The 25,771-nt window shown below is 40.0% G+C and overlaps 1 protein-coding gene across 1 annotated transcript in view; it reads right to left on the bottom strand.

Moving 5' to 3' along the window:
• The window catches only part of LOC311223399 (glypican-6-like), a gene marked incomplete at its 3' end in the record, with an annotated part of 851,697 nt that overhangs the window by 270,359 nt on the left and 555,567 nt on the right, over positions 1–25,771 (bottom strand). The window contains exon 5 of the mRNA XM_084308187.1: positions 23,112–23,242. Within this exon, the coding sequence (XP_084164313.1) occupies positions 23,112–23,242 (131 nt within the window). The remainder of the gene's footprint in view (positions 1–23,111; positions 23,243–25,771) is intronic.

The raw sequence follows: 25,771 nt of genomic DNA, 5'->3' as shown, positions 1-25,771 counted from the left end.
TACTGGTTAACCTGATAAGCTGTAAACCGTATTTTGCCTAAAGGTACATGCCTAAGTAAATGGAAGATTGCTCCACTTCTGCAAGGTCAATTAGCATGTTCTTGGTATCTAGGAACATCTAGGGACCTGGGGGTATGTATTTCCAGTGTCAGAAATATTGTGTCTGTTACTAGGCTTGAGTAAATTGTGATGAAACAAAGGAGAATATAAATAATGATTTATGATTTTTGCATCTTTGATAAAAAATGTATACGGGTAGGAGAAAATGCTCACTGAGCTCATTCACCACCTTATTGAGATCATGACCTTGACCTTATTATGGCCAAATCATACATCTATGGATAGGGAAAATGCTCCTCTTTCCAATGGCTTGAATCTGGATTTAGTCATTTCCTTGCGGTTTTTACGATAATTAGCATTTTTCGATAAATTTGTATTTCCGATAAATCGTATAAAACATCGGTAAAAATGAAAATATACATGTTGACTACTGTTTTTGATAGGGTTATGGTCTTTACTCTTGGTTACAAAAAATAATTAAAAACATTGACCTCTTAACATCCAAGGGCCCACATGTGGATGATTCTTTGCCAACCTCTAGTGGCTCGGGTGTGCATTTCTTTTAATACAATATATAGATAGAATTAAAGCCCTATTTGTTGCCTGTCGATTGCCCTTTCAGGTGACAAGCGGTTCTCGACTTACATGCCGATATGTGAGGCGTGCCCCAAAGTACGCAAAAGTACACATTACCACCCCGACTCCCGGGGCTCTAGCTCCGTCAATCATTTGGCGATCTCAAAAATCTTTGCACAGGGTTGTAGCCAATGAGTGTGGCTTTCCAATGATACCCCATGATATGATAATTGGGGATCTAATACGGTCTCTATTGATCGATTTATGGAAAAGAAAAGTCCCCTATAGGGGGACCTTAAGGCTTAACAATATCGTGTCTCTTTTTCTCTTCTGTCTAGTTTTCGGAGGCTGCCGTTCTCTAACGCTCGTTGCGTTCATCGCCTCGTTAATTTCCCGTGTTTTCCTTTCTCCCCCCATCTCGCCTGTTTCCCTCGCGTTATCCCCTTGGGAATTCCGTTATTGTTTTGCCCCGGCGTTTCTGAAGCAACCTTGATTCCACTACATATTTTCAACACGGTAAGACTTTATTCACATATTAAATACACACACATAATTTGCTACACCACACATTGTCGGGTTAACACACACTTCATTAACTCAGGCCCCGACCTGGATACACCACACTTCCACCGTCGCTGTTGTAGTGCTCCGTATTCTGTATTGTATATTTTCTGTTGTAATAAATATACGCTTATTTAGCGTTTTCCCTGTTGAACTGGTTTGCATTCTCTTATTCGGGTCCCGTTCCTCTGTTCCCATAACATTCAGGTTGTGTGTTTTTTGGGGATAAACATTTTTTCCCCAATTTGCTCTGTGTGTGTGTACGTGTGTGTGTGTACGTGTGTGTGTGTGTACGTGTGTGTGTGTGTGTGTGTGTGTGTGTGTGTGTGTACGTGTGTGTGTGTACGTGTGTGTGTGTGTACGTGTGTGTGTGTGTGTGTGTGTGTGTGTGTGTGTGTGTGTGTGTGTGTGTGTGTGTGTGTGTGTGTGTGTGTGTGTGTGTGAGTGCGTGCGTGCGTGCGTGCGTGCGTGCGTGCGTGCGTGCGTGCGTGTGTGTGTGTGCGTGTGTGTGTGCGTGTGTGTGTGTGTGTGCGTGTGTGTGTGTGCGTGCTCGTGCATGAGTGATTGGGAGAGAAATGAAGAGGAAGTTGACTCACTGTAAACATGGCTATTTTTTTACCTGCCATGATGACGTTGATATTGTACAATACTGTATTTTGTCATAGCCTGCGCCCTGATACATGATAAGACCAGTCTTTGTGAAGTTTTGATGTTGTGAGTTACTGATTGCTTTAGGCAACTCATATGTGGTATGTTGTCTCCACTTATGTCATGCGTTTGACCATCGTTTGGAGCAGACCTGGGCATTGTACGGCCCGCGGGCCGGATACGGCCCGCGGGATGATTCTGACCGGCCCGCGAAAGATTACATGATAATAAAAAAAAAAATAAAAAAAAAAATATATATATATATATATATTTTTTTTTTAATATTTTTTTTTCTTTTTTTTTTACTTTTTTTTTTTACTTTTAACTGTCAACGTTCACACGCACAATATACGCTTACCTAGGATTTGACTTGATTCAACAACAAAGCAGTCGGGGCAAGCCGAAAACGGTCGAAAGTGTGGTTATTTGAAGTTTGGATTTCTTTTTTCACAACTGAGGTAGGTAGATTATATTTTTAGAGACTAAAGTACAGAAAAAAGGTACCGTTGGGTACCGGTATCGATTCACAGGTACCGGTACCGTATCGGTTCAAATGTGAACGGTACCCATCCCTACTGAACACACAACTGCAGGGCAAAGGCATTTTTGCTCATGAAATGCATAGCCATGTGAAAGCCTTCATGACAAAGTTGCAATTAATTTCAAGGCAACTAGGCAGCAACAATCCATGTTGGGAGCACTGCATGATGAATTTTCAAGGCGTTTTCAAGATTTCAAAAAGGTTGAGAATGAAATGCAGCTGGTTTCCTCTCCCTTTACCTGCAGTGTTGATAGTTGTTCAGCTTGAACTCATTGACCTGCAGTCTGATTCACTACTGAAAGAGCACTTTAAGTCAGCATTACTGCTAGAGTTCTACTCTGCTCTCAAGGAGGAGAACTTTCCAAACATGAGGAGACATGCTCAGAAGATGTTGGTTCTCTTTGGATCCACCTATATGTGAACAGACATTCTCAGTCATGACGTTTACCAAGTCCAGGTACAGATCCTCTCTCACTGATGAACATCTGGCAGCTGTGCTTCGCATCTCCACCTCAGACATTCAACCTGACTTTGATGGACTTGTTAAAGCTCAACAGAGACTGGATTTATCACACTGAATGAAAAAAAAGAAGAGCTGAAGAACACTAAAATGTGGAAATATAACAAGTGAAATGGGACACTTGATATTTTTTTTTTCTTTCTTTTGCACAGTTCTGAAAACATTAAATGTTTAATATACCGGTAGGCATGTAGAGTAAAAAAGGCTACTGGGACACTTTTCATGTCTTGTTTATTTTGGCTATAAGATGATGTGATGTCTTTAGAAAGCTAAGAAAATCCTTGTTTCAATAGTATATGAAACTCAAAATAATAATATTTGTATAGCACTTTTTCATACATGCCCTTTGTTATTAATGTTTCATATTTTGTTTATCATTTTGGAAATAAATTCTATTTGAATAAATGATATTTTTTAAAGCTAACCTCACCTTTTAATTGCCAAATAATAACATACACTCTTACCAGGGGTCAAAACAATGCCATTTACTGCTTTTTATATAGAAATAAAATGTATATTATGCATAATTGAGTTTGGAATTTTGGCCCGGCCCTCCAACATATTTTCAGTTGCTCATTCGGCCCCCCGGGAAAAATAATTGCCCACCCCTGGTTTAGAGTGTAGACATTGAGGGCTCAATACTGCAAGACAAGTTGCAAAAGAGAGTAAGGGAAAGAGAGAGAGAGCAAGAGAGAGAGAGAGAGAGAGAGAGAGAGAGAGAGATAGAGAGAGAGAGTGAGAGAGAGAGAGAGAGAGAGAGAGAGAGAGATAGAGAGAGAGAGATAGAGAGAGAGAGAGAGAGAGAGAGAGAGAGAGAGAGAGAGAGAGAGAGAGAGAGAGAGAGAGAGAGAGAGATACTTATTATGAGGTAAAGTGCAAGACATCACAGCAAAAACACGCTGTGCGTGCACACCGTTGATGTTCTCTTTCTTTTTGGTTGAGCATCTGCCTCCCAGAATGTTTCAGCACGTCTCTGGTGTATAGAGCAATGCTTTTCATTTCAAAGCCAAACCTATCAGCATGTTTGCCTGCCACAGACCTGAGCTAGTCTTATCACCTAACGGGTATGCACTTAAAATCTGAGTACAGGATATCAAATATCACTAGGTTTACCTCACCTTGTGGCCAGGGTTTAGCCCTGCTGTGGCCCATCTGGCACACACACACCGCCAGCGTCTCTGTTGTCTTTAGAACCTGGCCAAACCTGGTTGGACCCCGGCTGAGACAACCTGGCCAGATCTGGGAAAAAGCTGGCTGGGACTATTGCATCATAATGGTTTCGTGCATGAATATACCCCTGCCTACCCCTGCCTACCCCTGCCTACCCCTGCCTACCCCTGCCTACCCCTTCCTACCTCTTCCTACCCCTTCTTACCTCTTCCTACCCCTTCCTACCCCTTCCCCCCACTAGTATTTAATAGTGTCAACATTCGATTTTGGGGATTCATTTGAAAACCTTAATGCATATTATTATTACTAGTATTATGTATTATTATTATTATTATTATTATTATTATTATTATTATTATTATTATTATTATTATACAGTATATATATATTTATTTTACGTAATTAATCCCATTGCTCTGTATGACCACAACAGGTTCCCATAGCTTCGACAGCCAGGCATGGTGGGAAAGTGTGTTTATGTTCATGATCACTCTGACATGCAAAGCGGGAGAATAATGAGTGACCATTATATCATTATACATAAATGGTAGATGGACTACATTTATATAGCACTTTTATCCAAGTTGCTATACAACCTATACCAACCTGCTCATCATGAGAAGTTACGTGTGTTGCTTCAATCAATCAATCAATCAATCAATCAATCAATCAATCAATCAATCAATCAATCAATCAATCAATCAATCAATTGCTCAAGGACACTTCGACACGCTGCCAGGAGGAGGCGGATTCAAACTGGGAACCTTCACATTACCAGACGATCGCTCAACCTCCTGAGCCAGTGTCTTCCCTAGTGGATTCCAAACGACTAAATTAAACTATATAAACTGATGGATATACAGTAGTTTTCAAACGGACTCATGGATTTGACACACGGCAGGTTTAGGTGGTTGACTCTTTCACTACCACACTACAGAAGGTTAACCTTTCACTTCTGTAGTGTGGTAGTGAAAGGGTTAACCTTCTATAGTGTGGTAGTGAAAGGGTTAACCCTTTGTCACGTGGCAGTGAAACGGTTAACCTTCTGTATTGTCGCAGTGAAAGGGTTTACCATTTGGTAGTGTGGCAGTGAAAGGGTTAAGAGTCAGACACACTGGCGGGACGTATACGTCCCCACGAGCACTTGCGCGCACGTCACGGCACTGCAAGCGTCTACCGCATCGGGGCTGCATTTTTCGCCGAACATATAATATACCCTTTGAAACATCTATTTGCCGCCATTTGAACGCCACCTCATTCAACCAATTCCGTGCCTCGGAATTACCTCGTACCTCTATGCTGGAATAATGGATTATGGAATCTTGCAACCACTAAAGAAAAATGTGAGTACACAAGTTCCAGTTTAACTCAAGTTCAAACCTCTGTTACTTTATTTCATTAGCACTAAAAGTGATTCTACTTTTTTGCATTAGTAACTTCAGAATATTATCTTCCAAAAGAGACCAGGCGCATGCATGTGCTATAAGTATAAAGTATAAAGCTAAGCTTTGCCATTTTTCTGCCTGCCTGTTAAGAGGTTTTAAGAGTCAGACACACTGCAGGTTTTGGTGGTTAAGAGTCAGACACACTGACATTTGTTACATAAATTATTACATAAAATTGTTGAACAGATTATTCATGCATTTCTTCATGACTGCAGCCCCTACAAATGTATTTCACTATGTTTTTTTTTATTTGCGTCAAGATTAATCACAGCCTATTTTGCAATTAACTTGTTTGCTTAATCATTTGACAGAACTAGTCTTTATTGATTATGCCCAACTGCTCAAACTACAAGGCTCCATACAGAGAATTGTTTTTTTTTTTTTTTTTTTTTTTTTATTATTGCAAAACAAAACTTATTAAAAGTCAGTACTCAACACACAATGTATAATGAAACTTTCAGTAAAGGTGGTTAAAATATATGCAAGTACAGAAACAGGATAAAACAAAAATAGTCAATAATAACATTTTAACCGTATACCGTGTATATCCAGCGAAGTTACAATTATATAAATGTTAGTATATAATATACCCCGAATACCTATTTTCTAAAACCCTACACACATATGCTCCAGCTCAAATCCCCCCCTCCCGGACCCCCTCTTGGATAGTACCTCTATTATCCCTCACTCCTAACCAGACATCACCATTATAGGCTAGCTTTTATTCTCTCCACCACTTCTAACCACATTAACATTTTGGATTCATTGAGCCCTAGAATTCTTGCTGTTGATATTTCTTGATATATCACATCGAGATATGTAAGAAACCACACTTTCCGGCACATTTTTTCCGGTTGAAACCAACGTGATGCAATCAGTTTTTTAGCTACTGTGATACCCGATAAAACCAATCTTTTTAGTTGTGGGTTCACTGCAAACTCAAAAACATCATTCAATAGCAATACCGCGGGGTGTACAGGTATATTCCAAAATACGAGTATTGATAATTGTTGGGACACATCTTCCCAGAATGCCTTAACTGGTGGGCAGTCCCAATACATGTGCATAAATGTTCCTTCGTCCCCATTTGTACATTGGGAGCATTTGGAGTTTTGTATAAGCCCCATTTTGCACAGCCTTATAGGAGTCAAGTATGTCCTGTGAATATAGTTCAGATTGATTTGTTGATGATCCGGGTTCCTTGATGTAAGTCGGACATTTGCCCAGGCTCCTTGCCAATCAAAGTCATTTTCCAGGTCTGGTATATCCCTCCTCCAGACATTGTCTAGTTGAAGGGTTTCGTACGAGGACGTTAGTAATTGTGAATAAAAACCTGATACAAAACCTCCCAATGTATTTCTGTCATAGAAAAATTTGTGGTATCTGTGGTGTTCAATTGGTATGTGTAATGGAACACCGTGAGATCTCATACAAAGTTTTAACTGTATGTAAAAAAGCCATGTGGACTCGGTGAGGTTAAACTTTATGCATATTTCGACATAACTACAGAGGCCCTTGTTATTAAAAATATCCCCTAATGAGTGTATGCCTCTTTCTTCCCATACAGGGAATCTTATAGGTCGTTTTCCCATTAAGAGAGCATTGTTATTGAATATGGGAGTGTGATTATGCCATACTTGATTGTTAGGAAATTTCCTTTGAGTTTCCCGCCATGTCCTGATTGCATGGGTTATTATTGGGCCAAATTCTCGCTCACAATGCTTGATTGAAAGTTTAGTGTATGCTATGTCTTTCAATCTCTGTGGGGCTACTATGTTTTCTTCTAATTCTCTCCAAGATACCAAAGCCTCGGGGTCAAACCATATCTTCTTCAATGGTCTTAATGTGAAGGCATTAAAATATTGTAAAAAATCTGGGACTGCCATGCCACCGTCTGCTTTACTTCTCTGTGCGGTGGATCTTTTTATGCGAGGTGGTTTGTTATTCCAAATAAATTTGTATGTGGAGGTTTGTAATCTTTTCCAGTAGCCCTCTGGAGGAGGTAACGGAAGCATTGAGCTGAAGAAATTGATTCTTGGTAATACATCCATCTTAACTATTGATACCCTTGCCTGTACTGAGTTTTTAAGTTTTGCCCACCTGTCCAGGTCGTCCTTGATTTTGTTCTGTATTTTTGTGTAATTGTGCTTCACCGTTTGTCTTATGGTGGGGAATATTTCCACTCCCAAGCATCTGAAATGTTTTACCATCGGTATCGCACCTGGGAGGGTTATATCTTTTTTTGCAGGGGTGTTAAGTGGAAGGAAAGCCGACTTCGGCCAATTTATCTTAAATCCCGATAGATCACCAAAGTTCTCAATCAACTTGAGCAGATGAGGCAATGTGGTGTTGGGGTTTTGCATGAACAATATTACGTCGTCCGCATATAAACTAATTTTTTGTTGTGTGCCCTTGATTGCGATTGGTTCTATGGATTGGGATTGTCTTATATATTGTGCTAAAGGCTCTAATGATAAATTGAATAGTCCGGGACTAAGAGGGCAACCCTGTCTGGCAGAGCGTGATACCGGAAAGATTTTGGAGATGATTGTGCCTGTTGTAATCATGGCCGATGGGTCCTTGTATAGTACTTTAATCATATCAATGAAACCTTTTCCTAACCCCATCCTTTCCAATACTGCCCATAGAAACGACCATTCCAACCTGTCAAATGCTTTCATAGCATCCAGGGATAGTATCGCCTTAGGTGTGATGTCCTCTTTGTCTGTATCTAGTACGTGCAGTATTCGCCTTATGTTATCATTGATCAGGCGACCTTTTATGAAGCCGGTTTGGTCCGTATGAACTAAAGACGTCATATGCTTTTGCAATCTGATGGCTAATATCTTAGAGTACAGTTTGACATCGGTTCCGAGGAGGCTTAAAGGACGGTAACTACCGCATTCAGTGGGGTCTTTGTCTTTTTTGTGAAGAACTGAAATGAGTGCGGTATTTTGGTGTTCGATGAAGCTTCCCTCTTTGACTGAGTATAAGATCATATTTAGTAATAAGGGTCCAAATATGTCCCAGCAAGAAATGTACATTTCTGATGGGATACCGTCAATTCCCGGAGCTTTGCCGTTTTTCATTCCGGATATGGCCTTCTTGAGTTCTTCTAATGTGATCGGTACTTCTAACTGTTTAGCGTCTTCATCTGTAAGTTTAGGGAGAGTAATTTGATTAAGATATGTGTCTAATTTGTCTTGATCAAAGGTCGTTTCTGAGTTATATAAATCGGAGTAGAATTCTTTGAATGTATCGTTTATTATTTTGGGTTCTGTTACTAGAGCTTGTTGTTTCCTAATGGCAGTTATATCTGCAAATTTTGCATTAATTCTTAGTCGCATGGCTAATAGGTGACTAGGTTTAGAACCTTGGAAGTACTGCTGTTGTCTAGTGCTGCGTATTTGCAATTCCGATTTTTGTCTGTACATTGCTTTGATCTCGGTCTTTAGAATGTTAACTTGGTTATCTAGTCTAGTAGAGTTGTTGTATTTTAAAGAATTAAAAAGCGTTGAGTAAAGCGTTTCCTTTTCAGACAGTTTTGTGTTTTGATTTTTGCGCAATATGGAGGTAAATCTATCCGAGAAATCCTTGATCATACTCTTTACCGACATCCATAATATTCTGGGATCTTGCACCGAGTTAGCATTAACTTGTAGGAATACTGTGAGAGCTTCTTTAATTTGTGTAATGAATTCCTTGTTGTTAAGCAGCATCGAATTAAAACGCCATCTTGGGGCCCGGGTAGATAATGTACCAAATGTTGCTTTCAGGATTAAGTAGCAGTGATCTGATAGCGCATTGGGTGTCATTTCCACTTCGTATTTATCAAATATTCTCGGGGATGCAAAGACGTAATCAATTCTGGATAGTGTGTTGTGTCTCGCCGAACGACAGGAGTACTTGCGGGTCATGGGGTTAAGTGAACGCCATAAATCAGTTACTCCTGTTGATTTCGACCAATCTTTTAATGCTTTAGATGAATTCTTTTGTTCGCTGGAGAAGGAAAGGTAAGTTTTGTCCATCCTTGGGTTCCAAATGGCATTAAAATCCGCACCTATTATGTATGAGTACTCGGGATGGTTTAACATTTCTCCTGTTAGTGAAGTGAAGAAACCCACTTCGTACAAATTCGGGGCATATACCGCTGCCAATGCAATTTTCCTGTTATTGTGTATAATCCTAGCTATAGTTATGCGCCCCTCAGCATCCGACCATACCCCTTTCAATTCGATATTTAATTTGCGTCTGACGACTATGGCTACCCCTCTAGTTCTCGTAGCAAAAGAAGAGTGACCAATATTATGGTATATGTTATCCGCTAACGTATTTATGTCTCCCTCTAAAATGTGCGTTTCGCTTAGTAGTGCCACGTCCACATGTTCTTTTTTCATCAGTGTAAGCACGCTTTTGCGCTTGTGTTGTTTGTTTATCCCACCGGTGTTCCATACCATTATATTCAAACTAGCCATAGTCTATGCATGTTTTCGTGTAGTTTTTGGTAATGTTTCTGGAGTATGAAGCTACAATAGATGCACATCCAATTAATGAGGTCCCGTTGAGAGCTGAGCTTAAAAACATATATATATACAAATAAAAATCCCCTATTTTCCCCTCTCCCAGAAAGTCGAACATGCCTGTGTTCCAAGAACACATCCTCCGCGATTGACTTTCTCCCATGGTCCACCGGATTGCCCAACCTGAGCATTGTAATCCTAATTTTCCTATGCTCATTGCCATAGGATCTAACATTTCCATTCTATTGCAATAGAATGTCGCTTTTGGTCTTGCACCTTCCCTTACTGTAATGAAGTATTGTGATAAATAACCTAAAGATAAAAATAAAAAATAAAATAAAAAGAGAATAAACCTTTATCGACATATTCCTTTGAACCCTCCACCAACGTGTGAGGGAAAAAAAAGGAAAAGATTGTAGATCAGTATTGACACTTAATGTGAAGAACATTGGAAAAGAATAATGTAAGTTACAATATATTTAAAAAATATATAGTAATATTGACACCTTAATGTGAAGAACATTGGAAAAGAACAATGTAAGTTAAATTATATTTAAAAAATATAGGGTGATGAGAAGAAAAAATTTAATAAAATAAAAATCAATGGAAAGATATAGATAAGGAATAAGAGATAAATAATTATCAACGTGGAGAAGCCACTAGAACCGATTTAACTGATTAGATAAGATAGAAAAGCAGCGCCTTTTAGCGCTTCAATGTGCCTTTAATGGAGTGATTACTTAAATTGTTAGAATAACCTTGCTGTGCCCATACGTTTATGTGTGGATAATTTTAAAGTATTATTAAGGGCTGATTGCACTTCATTTAATTTATATATGCTATGTGTATGCACACCGAATGTTATTGTTAGAGTTGTATGCTTCGTTGTCATGGTGCCTTATATTCTAGAAGGTTGTAGAATATACTAGTGCCTAGACTATTTTACTTCGTTGTCATGGTGCCTTATATTCTAGAAGGTTGTAGAATATACTAGTGCCTAGACTATTTTACATTCCAGAATGATCTAAGAGACCCAGGGCATTTGAGCGATAAACCCAGAATATTCCAGATAGATCTTTTTGTATTGATATTTATTTGTCCCCTCAGAGACCAGAGACTGAAATTATAATGTATTATGAATCGTATTATACACAGTAAACATTGTTATAGACGACTTGCGTATCGTTTGCTACTTTGATGAACACAGCAATGTTATTCCAACACTGGTGGAATGACCTCATTGATGAACACAATAAAGTCATTCCTACACTGGTATATATTTAGAGAGAGGCTTAACTGATTCCGGCATTTCCGTCATGCTTTGGGTTATTTGCTGCATTTTGAATCAGGAAATCCTCAGCATAAAAGGGTGTAAATGGACCTGACCTGCGGCCGTTATTGTCCAAGAATGATAACAGCGCCGGATATGCTAGCCTTGGCTTGTGGCCGGCTGTGTACAGCTTTTGCATCACAACTTTGTATGGTTGACGTCGGATGATGACAGAGAATTGTTATACCTCCTTGTTTTTGTTTCTCATCAGATTGTCAGCTCAGTGATTACGAGGAACTAATTTAGACTAATCAGGAACTATTCTTCTAAATGTAGCTGTCTGGAGCTGTAGTTCAACCAAAGATACTAGAGGTAAGATGGCTTATTCAAAGCAGTACCAATGGGATGAGAATGGAACAGTTTCTGTCTCCTAAGTGGGCTGGACGTTTCCACAGGCGCAATCGCTAAGTCTCAAACTAATTCGTTTTGCGCTGCATCTACCATAAAAACACAGATTTAGAGACAAAATGTATGGTGTGTGAAAAGGTATGTGAATAAACCTTCAACTTATAAGAAACGGTGCAATATTTACCTTAATTTCCACGGTAAAGAAAAAAATTGCCACATTCTGCCAAAACCTCTACATACTAATATGTCTCTACTACTATGCACTCAACACTGCAGCACCCACGTTTCAGCACTGTTTGATGAACATTGTTACTCAGCTGAAAGAGTTGTACCCTTCCTGCTGACTTGTCATACAGAACTTGTAAGTTGCTTTGGATGAAAGAATCAGCTAAATGATTAAATGTAAATGTTGATCTGTAATTGGGTTGAATGGATCCTGTGCCCACCAGTGGCGTTGTTAGCCCTGGGCTTCCGGGGCTCTAGCCCCGGATGTTTTTCTCCTAGCCCCGGAGCGTTAAAATAAATAAAAAAAATTACATTTTTTTTAGCATCCTCATTGTCTGTGCTGAATGTTTGTTAGTGTTTGGTATTTTTTGTTGGTTTTTAGTACTTTTAAACATCCATTTAGGCGGATACGTGGCGTAGTGGGCAAGGCGCTCGCCACGAATGACGGAGACGCTGGGCTTGCCTGTTCGAGCCCAGCGCTCCACATTGTTTTCAGTTTAGCTGGTCGTTCATACTAATACACATTGGCCGTATTAGGGGGTGGGAAACTGATGGGTGGGGATCGGGCGTTGTGGACAGCGACTCCTACAGGTCGGTTGGTGCGCCTGCGCAGTAGAATCAGGAAGTGTCGGGGGCAGCGTGAGCCTCCCACGCGTTACTCCTCGCCACTGAGAGATCGAGCTGCGCAGGTGAAAAGATGCAACTGCTGTTACCTCAAGTACCGGAGGGGACTTGTGCTATGTATGACTTAGTCCACATTGCAGCCGGCTTGTGGGAGGCAAGAAACAGCGTTCGTGACAGGGGAGGGTTGAATTGAATGATACGAAATTGGGATGGGAGAAAATATAGAAAATGGGAGAAAAAGTGGATAAAAAAAAATAAAAAAAATCCATTTTAGTAAGTAGTAGTTTTCATTTGATCCTATAATTTTTTCATTCACCGATTTGTGGACTTTTTAGTGTCCTGAAAGGCGCCTTATAAATAAAATGCATTATTATTATTATAATAATATATAATATAATTGTTAGACTAGAAGTCTTTATTTGTTTTAACACACACGCGCGAGATGGGCGACCCACAGGAACACACACACACATGCACTGAGTTGCCGATAAAATGTCTCTCTGCACTTTTCCTATCTCGATCTCGTTGTCCTTCCCCCCATGGGCAGCCGGGAGCAGATAGGGCGTCAACGTGAGCCGCGCCCCGGGGACCAATCCAAGTGCTCCTGTCCGTCTTCGCCAAGGACGCCACAGCGTTAGCGATCTGTTGTGCATGTTTTTCCATTGGGTTTATCTTATCGGGGGGGAAACCCTTGTGAGCACGGGGAGAACATGCAAACTCCACACAGAAAGGCCTGGGAGATAACCCAACCTGAGTACCTGGCATCATGGAAACCTGGTCCCCAAGCGGGAATCACCACCGTGCCGCTTATTTATTATTATCATCCAGGATGGAAAATAAACTTTGGATGGTAGGGACTGCATCTCTGCCTGTCCTGGCCAGGAAACACTTTGCAACTGTGATCTCCTCTGGCAGTAGTTGGATATTGTAATGTGTGGCGAGGGGTTGCAGCAATTCCACTGAGTCAAGTCAAGTCAAGAGTTTTATTTGTCACGGCATACGAGTATACAATGAAATGCGGGTGGTCTTGCCAGACCAGAGAAACTGGTCTGAGGCTGGATGACATGCCTGTATGCCTCTCATAAGTTGTTCTCCAACTCATGAGAACCTGCTCTCAAGCTCTTGCAGCATTCTGTCGAGGACTGGATAGAACAGTCTCTGTCTCAGCTGATCTCCTGAGCTGAGGTCTGAGCTTGTGCCACAAGATGACTCAACTACATACTCGTCCATCCTTTTCTGCTTCCTCCTTTGGCTGGTAGTATGTTCCTCAATCCCAAGGCAGTTGGTTTGGGGTGGTGTGAAAGCTCATTCACTCTTGCAAGTGAACCCTGCTGCGGTTCATTTGAGATGTGAATGCAAAGCGGACCAAAGGCAGGAAAATACCCCCAAATCTCATATTTTTTTTATGAGAAGACTGAAACATATGTATATAATGAAACACACAATACTGTTTTTTTTCGATTGCTTAAGCACGATTTTGAAAACAGGGCCCGGTGTTTCAAAACACAACATACAATTAGCACAACCACACACACAATTATCAGAACACCTCAGATCCTTTGCTAAATTAAACACTCTTGTCAAAACTATACACACCTTTATAAAAACTACATTTTGTTACCATATGAAACACACGTTTCATATGACTTAATTCTGTTTGAACCAGTTACACACTGCTGTGCTTAACCTAAAACACATTACTTCTCAGTGATTAGAGTATACTGTAAGTGAAGTACACAGATATACAATAAATTCACCAAACACCACACAAGACCAATGCTGTAGACTGATGAAAATATAATTTATTTATCTCCATATACCCAAATCAATGATGCAGACTGATACAAATAAAAATGTTCTCTCCATATAACCAAATCAGTCAACATTTCAACATGGAGAATAACAACAAAACATGTCCCAGTTTTCATGCTACTACAGTGTGTATAACACTGTAAGCTCAGCAAATATCAGACAAACATAAAATACTGTATCCAGTACAGGTTAAAATTACAGTAAAACAAAAACTTAAATAGAGTACAGAAAATACTAGACATTATCTCTTTGCCTAGCTGGATCTGGCAAGATAATCTTTTGTTGTGATTCTCCATGTTGACATGCTGACTGATTTGGGTATATGGAGAGAAAATGTATATTTTCATCAGTCTGCATCATTGGTTGTCTTGTGTAGTGTTTGGTGAATTGTATATTTTCACGCTATCTGTGTACAGTACTTCACTCTCCTTCCATTTTGGTTGAAGACAGGTGAACTCACCTGCTGCATTTTTATAGTGCTTAAACCTGATTGGTGTATCTACAATTAAGCAATGGTGTGTTTGTGCATCTGATGGCTGTGTTTAACCAATTGGCTCATATGTGTGGTAATTTGACATTCTGTGTCTAATGTAATGCAAGTGTGTTTAGTGTTTTGCAAATCACTGTATGTATTGTTTTGCAAAAAGTGTGAGGCTGACATTGTACTTATAGAGGTGCAAATCTGGGCCTATGTTTTGCTCCTTGAGTGTAAGGTTTTGATAATTGTGTAATACTTTTGATTTGAGTGTTTATGCAATCGAAGAAAACTGTAAAGACTAGAGATTAACTGTTTATTTCTTTTGTACATTTGTTTATTTGCTTATGTGTATGCTTCTTAACTGTGTTTTTATTTTGTTATTGATGTATATATATGTATGTATGGTATGTATATTTGTACTCCTGTTGGGGCCTCTTGGACCAGATCAATGTTTTATCTGGCTAAATAAAGGTTAAATAAATAAATAAGAAACTGATTTGGTCCTGTTAACTTTGAATTTTCTATGGGGACTGCCCAGATCCCTCTCATGGACCTGTACCTCACTTTGAGAACCTCTAATCTAGTTCCTCAGTATTCTAATTACTCAAAAATTGCGTATTTCTGAAAGAAGATAAAAATCCCCCAATGTTTTCTAACCCTAAACCCCCCGGTGCCCACTCTAGTCGCCTAAAGTGTGTGTGTGTACAGTGTGTGTGTGTGTGTGTGTGTGTGTGTGTGTGTGTGTGTGTGTGTGTGTGTGTGTGTGTGTGTGTGTGTGTGTGTGTGTGTGTGTGTGTGTGTGTGTGTGTGTGTGTGTGTGTGTGTGTGTGTGTGTGTACAGTGTGTGTGTGTGTGTGTGTGTGTGTGTGTGTGTGTGTGTGTGTGTGTGTGTGTGTGTGTGTGTGTGTGTGTGTGTGTGTGTGTGTGTGTGTGTGTCTAGCTCACGTGACAAATTACAGGAAGTGATAAGGACTGGGGTTAGTCTCCTTTTCTAAACGTCTCCGGTTAAACAAAGGACTTCTGTGTTCGTGAGAACGCTTTCCACTAATGAATGTTTTGTGGAACAAGAAAACTGTTAACTACTGTCCTCGTTATGGGAGCTCTCTAACATAATTAGACAACATCGGTTTCGAGGTAAACACCCCCCCGGCTCTGTAGCGCTACACTCTCCCCCCACCCCTTCCCCGGTTTGCTGTGCGGCCCTCGTGACAAGGAGCTGTCGTCTCTCCGACGCCCGTCTATTCCTCACAGCGATTACAACGGGCGGCTATTCCACGCAGAGTGTTAAGCGAGGTGGGTTTTCTCCAGCCCTGTGCTGCGGGGGGATGAAGCTGGTGCACATAACAGCTCCATCTCAACGCGTCCTCCTCACCTTAGCGATCCTGTGAGGACAAGATATGTAAGAAATGTTGGTGAGAGATTGTAATCTCGGAGCAATCATTTAGGCTGGAGGTGCTGCCTGGCAGGAACACGGGATTCACACTCAGAGAACTCTCCTGGCGGGAGTCAGGGTGACCAAATCCATATGATCCAAATGCAGGACAGCGTGTCGATTTTGCGGGACATTTGTTGAAATTGCGGGACAGTAATGAATATGTATACAATAATCATGTTTACATAATGTATTCATTTTGATCAAAATATAAGCATTTAATGTATTAAAAACACAATAGTGTTGTGTCTTAATTGCTTATTATACTCATGATCACTGTATAGAAGAATACCATGCAATCCAACATGCTGTTAAATTACCTACCGACTCCTAGAGGTTATATGGCTGAGTTAAGATACATGTACCCTGTGATCTCTCTTGTAATGTGATACTGAAGTGCATACATGTATTACATTGTCTACAAATTACAATGGTAGTGGCTTCCTTGATTCTAAACCTGTGCAGAACACTACAAACATTTCATTTTTCATTCAATGATAATCTGACAAAATTGTACAATTATTAAAATGATAATGCTTTTAATACTTTTTTTGTTATCATATATACATTTAATTTTTTTAAACTTTAACACTTTGAGCGCCCCGCCTGGTTTTCCGTTTTACCGCTTGAATGCCACCATCGGCGCCAATGTTAACGTTAATATCGCCTAATCTATGTTTTAAATTATGGCTATGTGTCTAATCTGCCCATCGCATTATCAAAGACTATTTTCCAGTCAGTGCTGTGAAGGCAGATTGTTTTTTTATCGCGTCGTTTCCGTTTCAGAGCAGTTAGAAAAGCCCCCGTTTTGATATAAAAAACAGCTCATTCTGGAGCATTCTATGAAAATCGTCTTTTAGTGGAATATTCCACAACGTTGATATTCGTCGGCCTTTTTATGAATCGTTTTCAAATAAACGCTAGATGATCAATATTATACGTGCACGCAAGCACATTACGGCCGCGCACTGATAATCGCTCCGTTGATTTCCTCACAGACTTTTACAGTGAAACCGAAAGAAGACATTTCACAAAACAGCTTATAACTTCATCAAACTTACTCTGATTATCCTACCACTGATAACATAGAGTCCTTACCTGACATCAGATGGTATCCAACTGGTATATTCCAATTCCTGATCACCATTCGAAAAAATCGATACGTGTATGGATCCAACGCGACACAATATATCTCCATGATCCGCGGGGATCTGAGGCTCCAGAATGAACTGTGGTAACCCCGGCTGGATCAGTGAACTGGAAAATGTGGAGTACCGGATTTTTTTCCCCATTCATTTTCATTGAGTCCATTCCAAAATCACTTATGTCATCTGGGAGACGACAGGGGGCGCTTTTTTCCACAGTGATCACCGGCGCAGCTCGGCTATACTCGGGTAGGCTCGGGTGATGCAATAATTTTTCAGATCGCAAAAAACAAAAACAAAAAAAAAATCCGAGAAATCTCGTGAGTGGCACGCAACCACCTATAAAAAAACCAGAGAAATCTCGTGAGTGGCACGCAAAGTGTTAATTAACAGGTTAAATGTAAATAGTTATATACAGGATGACTATATAATAACATGAGCATTAGTAGGCCTGTGTTATGGCCTCTAGAGTGTTATCCTCTAAGTGAAATACATATATACAAATGAAAACAGCAGTGAACAACAGGAAACAACTATATACAAAATATATCCTATGGGGAACAATAGGCTATAGGCTAAGCAAATGGCTGTAACACACCCTTCGCATTGCGAGATTTGCGCCTCGAATATAGAAATGTGCCTAAAGTTTCAGCACCATGGAGAGCACCAAACTTTCCAGCACCATGGAGAGCACCATGAGGAATTTATATTTATTACTGGACCGTGCAGCTTCCAGTAGAGCCTTCTGACCAAGAGCATATTTATAAAAAGCTGCACATGTGAGAGAGAAATTAGTTTTGACTTGTATTTCTCTCTTCACGAGCTCCACGCTGCATCTATTTCTCTGGTCCGTCCACGCGCCGGTCATGAGGGAGAACAACCTCTCTACGAACGCATTCGTGACCGGGATGCGTCTCTGGAATCAACAGCAGCCCCAACTTCACTCCAATAGTCGCCTCCATCTCCACCACTTCCTTCTGGCGTGGAACGATTAAACAAAACTCCTCATAGAGCGCATCCATGTCTAACATGCCGTTGATCTTAAGGGCTTCAGCTGTAGCGTGCAGGTCGCGTCGCGCAGGTCAGTGTAGCTGATGTTTCTCTTTAGAGACATGACAGAACGAGCCTTCAGATAATTCTCATCGGAGAAATCGAACCACTTCTCGAGGTAGACGATAGCAGACCTGTAGAACGATGAGAAGTCTGCTCAGGGCCCCGTTCCCCGTACCTGGCTAACTGAGTTAGCCGGATAATTTTGTCAAGCTTGACTTAAGCCAGACATTTCCGTTCCCCGACGTCGGATTTTCTAAATCGCCATGGTAACAGATCAGAAAGTTTGAACCTGGTCGAGGGCAGGGTTTAGTTCAGTTAGCTGGATAACCTGCATGGCCACACCCTCGCAAAGAAATGCCAGCTCCCTTCCTGAAATATTTCTCACAGTCTAGATCCCATTATACCATTCTGAATTATGTTTTTGTGCTTCGTTTGAAATGTAAAATAATAGGTCTGCAGTAACGCTGATAATAAATCATATTCAGCCTATGAATTTACGTTGTCCTATTATGCACGTCATATTTATACGGATACGGTGCTCGCGACACACACAGTTATTTTAATAACGGACTAAACAGATCATTGCAAATGTGAATCCCGCAGGGATATTTTTAATGAATGAAACGGGCATTTGGCTCTGATTAGTTTCATATTCTTTGCTGTGTATTTGCTTAACGGAGCGCCCGGATTGTGTTTCATTCAAGCTGAAGCGTCTATGCGCGGATTGTGGATATGAATTATGAGGAATCTGAATCTGTGGAGTGTTTAATTGTATCACTGTCACTGTGACAGTGTCACACGTTATTGTGATATTGCAACTGGGTTTAAAATATATGAGGAGATGCGCTGTTTGATGGATTTGATGACGTGACGTGACTTGATAAATTGAATGAGCCTTTGACGTTTTGATGAATGAATTTGAGAAAATGCATTTCAAGCACTGTTATCTGATGATGAACATGAGGTGTCACTGGTATAAACTGAAGGTTAATCAATTCAATGCATGTATGGATGAACAGATTAAAACCTGATTAATTGTGTAACTGCAAGCCTCCCTCCAAGCCTCTCTTTGGGAACCATGTATAATATTTATATAGTACATAATACATGTACGCTGAGGCGGCCGCGCGCAATTATCCTGAGTCTCAAGTCTGGTTCAAATGAACGAGACTGAATCCACCTTCGAGGAACAGGAAAAGCGCGGATTCAAACATCAGGTTAATTGGAATCTGGATACTGGGACTTTTGATCGACTTAGTTGAACCAGGTACGGGGAATAGGGCCCTGGTCTTTGCCGCTCTCGCATCTGGGAAGTGGCGGAGAAGGACACTGGCCTCTGTTCCAAAGAAGGAATCCGTGAGTCTTTGCTGTTGTTTCCCCACGCAGGGTAGAGAGACAGCTAGCTAGTATGATCGCAGGCAGCCGCAGCATGAGTGGAGATACAGGTGTTGTTGTTGTTGTTGTTGTTGTTGTTGTTGTTGTTGTACAAGACGCCAATAACAGCTTGCATTATATAGTACCTGGCGCAAGCTGTTTATTGCCGCGCAACTTCGCGCCAGCTACTATATAATGCGCTCGTGCTGGTTAGACTATAGGCTATGTTACATAACGTTACGATGTAGTACTTGTGGTGCGTGCATTAGTGCATGTTTGGGGACACATTCGGGACGGGCCACATATATATCCGTGTTTCGAATCCATGCTTAAAGGACCGAGGACGGATTATCCGTGGCAAGATTGTTTTGGCTTTTATTCCATTTTAATAACCTATTCAAGGTCGCCGAGCAGCACTGCAGATTTACCCTACTCTTTGAATTTGAGAGTGCATTACCGGCCAGATCCTCTTAGGGGTGCTATCTCGATAATGCAGTGTTCCCTGTGGCAGAAGCTGTATTTTTTTTTTTGGATCTCTAATGTAGTTTTCTACTCACCTGAAGCGATGGCTATTGTTTGTTGCACGGAATACGTTTTGGATCGCGGATTTCACCATGCAGTAGGGGGATTTATCATCAGCCAATGGACATAGCGATCTACCAGATGGCGATCGATAACTGGGAAATGGTGTGGGGGATCCAACCGGCTCATGGTAAGATCTTTTTCACGTAAATTACAGCCCGATCGGGCCTTGTTATGATACTCAACCAGGCGATCAGCGTATGTGGCTACTTAGACGAACACGGTTATTGGTAATCAATAATCAGAAACTACGTCCCCCGCCCCCTTTCATGCATACATGCTTGAGGATCGTACTGATCATATGCAGTTTGAGTTTTAACTGTAGCTTATGTATAACGGAAATGCCATTGGATATAACGTTAGTAGCTATTAGCCCTTTATCCAGCTTTCCAGGAAATATACTAGACCAAATGCCGTATAACGCTTATATTCACGGCGCTATAAAATGAGAACGTATTGATGATTTTTTTTTTCTTTAAGCCATTTTGAAGGGACGGTTTATGGTCTCAATTGACAATGAGAATGGACAGATAGCAATACTATAAAGTATAGATTTAGCTCTACAAACAGCCCCACGGACTGTGCAAGTCTGTTTACATATGCTGGTCATCTAGAGTGATATTAGATGCCAATGTGTTTTAATGAGAGGACAAAAACAATAATGATTAATAATAATAATAATAATAATAATAATAATAATAATAATAATAATAATAATAATAATAATAATAATAATAATAATAATAATAATTGTTTATTGAAATGCCGGACACTTATTGAAATGCGGGACATTTTTCTTCTGTTGCGGCATGCGGGACAGAGGACTGAAATGCGGGACTGTCCCGCACAAATCGGGACGTTTGGCCACCCTACGTAGTTGGATACCAGATACGGAAGAGCAAACCACACGGGAGGATAGGTGGGAATACTCACAGGAATATCTGAACTGGAAAAACATGCATCTTGGAAAATATTTGAGGCAAAACTGTGGGATTTGGTGTGCAAAAAAAACAGCAAAGGCTAAATGGAAAAATTGCATTTGGAAGCGCTCTTCCTACCTATTACCTACCTCTTCCTACCCCTTCCTACTACTTCCTACCCCTCCCTACCCCTTCCTACTGTATGTCTTCCTACCCCTTCCTACCTCTTACCTACCTCTTCATACCCCTTCCTACCTTTTTCCTTACCCTTCCTACATCTTACCTACCTCTTCCTAAATTAATGTAAATGTAATGTATTGGCCGATGATAGTGATTTATTTTTGGCCCGATGAGCAAAACTGGGCAGATCAGCAAACATAGGCTGGTGTTAGTGATGTTTTTATTGATTGTATTGGTCTGATGAGCAAAACTGGGCCAATGTGAACAACTGATGATTTGATTGATGCCTTTCCCCAAGGGGATCAATACAGGAATATGTTATATTATGTTGTGTTATATTATGTTGTGTTGTGTTGTGTTATGTTGTGTTATGTTATCTTGTGTTGTGCTATCTTATTGTATGATGTGTTGTGCTATCTTATGTTGTGTTGTGTTATGTTATCGTATCTTATCGTATCTTATCTTAACAACACTTTCAGAGCCCAAGCTTAATCTTGAATTACTGCTTGAATGCCCACCATCCACTTCAATGTTAGCGTTAAAAACGCCTAATCTATGTTTTAAATTATGGCTATGTGTCTAATCTGCCCGTTGCTTATCAATGACTCGTTTTCCAGTCAACATTGTCGAAGCGGATTGTTTTTTTATCGGTTCATTTTCGTTTTATAGCATTTTGAAAATCCCTTGTTTTCAAGGAAAATAAAAAGATTCCATGATAAACGGAATATTCTAGAATACACAAAAACGTTGTCATTTTTCGGCCTATTTATGAATCGTTTTCAAATAAACGCTAGATTATCGATAGTATATGTGTACGTATGCACGCTGGGGCCGTGAGCTGAAAATCCTCAACATCACACACACACACACACACACACACACACACACACACACAAACACACAGACATGGGGGACACGTTGATATCTCAGCGAATACAACTCTGATTATCCCAAGACTGGTAAAATAGATTCCTTACCTCAGATCAGATGTTCTCCAAAAAGATCATTCCAATTCCTGATCGCCATTCCAAAAATCGATCACTACTGTCTACTATCGATTGGCTACTGTGAATATATGTTCCAGGCATTTTCCCGTCCCGCAATGACTTCCATGTTGAACAGACGGCTTGCCGGCTCAGGGAGCGAGGTGGCCCCGCCTCTACATATCACTGATCCCAGGTCAGTCTAAGCGACTGACGTGCAGTTTTCAGGGATAGACGATAGGGGGCGCTTTTTTCCATTCTGAGCTGCTGGTGATGGGGCTGGTTTACCAACGGGAGACTCGGTTGATGAAATATGAATTCAGATCGCTAATAAAAAAAAAAAAACGCTAATTGTCATCATGGGCATTCAAGCATTGGGCTGATAAAACGTCTTATCACGTTTTGGGCATTGAAAGTGTTAAAAGCAGGGCAGGATGTATATGTTTCATTTGAGTGTTAAGGCTCTCGACAAGAAAGCCTTTCTAAAATGAAAAACAACCAACTCACATCATAGTACATGAGGCAAGAGGCCATGTTTACAAACACATGTTTTGGCAGTGAACATAATCCCATCATCAGCATACCTTAGCTGACACTTGCATGCTGTTGTCCTGCATGGTCATGATCGCTTCAGAGATCTTGACATCGATTGGCTCTATGATGGCCTCAATGTTGAAGGGTCCCTCCAGTCTGTCTGCCACCAGCAGCATTGCATCTGTCACAACAGAGATAGCACACATCAGATGGCTCGCTCTCACACACAAACACAGATATATATATATATATATATATATATATATATATATATATATATATATATATATATATATATATATATATATATATATATATATATATATATACATATAAGAGAGCGAGAGAGAGAGAGACATACAGTGAGAGAGACAGTGAGAGAGATACAAATAGATAAACAGTAGATACAGAGACAAAAGGAGAGAGACAGTGAGACAGAAAAAGAGAGAGAGCCCATTAAGGAGGCTTGGTCTCTGTAACAGGATCGCCGACATCAAAGCAGAAATTAGGGTTGTTCACTGCTCCCCACAACATGTACAATGACACAAATGGTTTGATTTGCATAATACAAATCACTCCAGCGGGACGGGACGGTTTGATGGTAAAACCTCTGATTAAGACTATTAGAATTTTAAAAATAGCATAAGTCATTGAAATATATTCACAAATCTGCATGGCATTTGCATAAGGCTTCTCAAACGAGCCCAGAGTGAGCAACAACATCCTTTTTAGTTGCTGTTCCAATTACAATTAATTTGAAATTACAACCGTTACCGATTCACAATTCACCAAAACACCTCTCTCATGAAAGAACGTTATTTCTGGAGGGGGGATTTGTTCACATTTGTTTACAGAACTAAATTTACTGGAACACTGTTTGAAGATAGAAAGCTACCTGCAAAGTTCCTGTTTATGTTTTATTAGGATCATCATTAGCTGTCAAATTAATGACTGATTGTCTTCCTGGGGTCCTCACAAGAAAATAATGTAACAGAATACATAATACAAAATGTAATTAGTAATACAATTAAAATAATAAGAAAATAATGTTTAATTTATATTATACAGTGAAGATACAATTAATGGTTGTATTCATTCACATTCTCAAAAAACTCATATCTGAAAGGGTAACTGAAATGTATAATATATATTAAATAAAAATAAATAAAACCATAAAATAGTTAACTTTTTGATATATTTTCAAAACTATGTATTGTTTACTTGCCTTGTGGATCCTGGTAGCTTGTTCCAGTTGAATATGGCTCTATAGCACACTGTGTTTGTACTGTGGTCATTTACAATAGCTAGCAGGGCCGGACATTGTATTCAAACAACCAGAAAACAAACATTCACGTTCATGGTGACCTCTATATAGTTTTGTTTTGATTTATGACATCATCAAATAAAATAATTCTAAGGATTACTTGTATAGTGTTTTTTTCACTGAGTTTCACATTTGAATAGTACACCTTTAATTGTGCTTTGTAATTGTCCTGTTGACTGTCAGGCCACCCATGATCTTTATCTACAGTTTATCTATACAGTTTAAATATATATATATATATATATATATATATATATATATATATATATATTAGAGCTGGGCCGTTAACGGCGTTAACGTGCTGCGTTAACGCTATACTAGTATCGCGCGATAATATAATTAACGCATTAATCTAAAAAAAATTTTTTTTCTACCTTTATTTACCCAGGGTAGGTTCGCTGAGCACAGATGTTCTTTTCCATTCACAACTGGGAGCTGCCCAGTACAACCACAGTTGACACCATTGGCCACTGAGCAACTCCACTGCGACAGTTGATTCAAGCCATGTCACATAGTTCAAGTTTGAAATGATTCTTTCTGTTTTGCTCCTGAGAGTGTGCTAGATACTGTACTGTACTGGTAATATTATTTATTTGTGTTAACTTCTGAATAAAACAACTTATTAAACACAAGTACATCTTATTGAACATTATTTTGATATTTCATTACCAATTATCATAGCAAAACAGCTTTTTCAAACAGTCTGTAATGCATTTTGGAAACGGGAGATGGGCTCATGGTGTAATGGGCCACCTGGCCTGAGAAACATAAGGAGGAAAGAAAAAGTAAGGACTTACTTCTGGTCATTATTTGGGTAGAACACACATATTTTTTTGAGCCATTTTAATCTAGATTAATCTAGATTAAATCCAGGATTGCAGATAGATTAATCTAGATTAAAAAAATTAATCTATGCCCACCTCTAATATATATATAAGATAAGAGATAAGATAAGATACCAGAGAAGAATATACCAGAGACGAGCGCCAGATTATTCTGGATTATAGCAGCAATATGAATCGATACCTGAGACAGATGGCCCATTCCGTCGAAAGCCTTTTGTTTCCATTAGAACGAGGCATTATTCATCTGTGTTCATACGGGGGTCTTATCGCTGCTCCAGCTGAGAGGGTCGCTATCGATCGTCCCCCACTTTGGGAGAAGTCAGGGGTGAAAATAGGAGTGTGATCTTTTCATTAGGGCTCTCTATCTGAGAGAAGAAAAATGTAATTTCAAGGCACGCTCGGAAGGGGATAGTCGTGGTGGAGTTTTGCGGGGGAATGGAGAGGTGGAACACGGAATGGGACCCTTAAACTAGACTGTCAATAGACCTGTCTCAAACCCTGCCCCTTTTCTTGATCCTCCAATCACAACTGTCGCTTACCT

The sequence above is a fragment of the Notolepis coatsorum genome (assembly GCF_963971535.1).
Source record: "Notolepis coatsorum genome assembly, chromosome: 1".
NCBI classification, from domain to species: Eukaryota; Metazoa; Chordata; class Actinopteri; order Aulopiformes; family Paralepididae; genus Notolepis; species Notolepis coatsorum.
The sequence above is the reverse complement of the archived record's forward strand: the minus strand, read 5'-3'. Positions and strand labels throughout refer to the sequence as shown.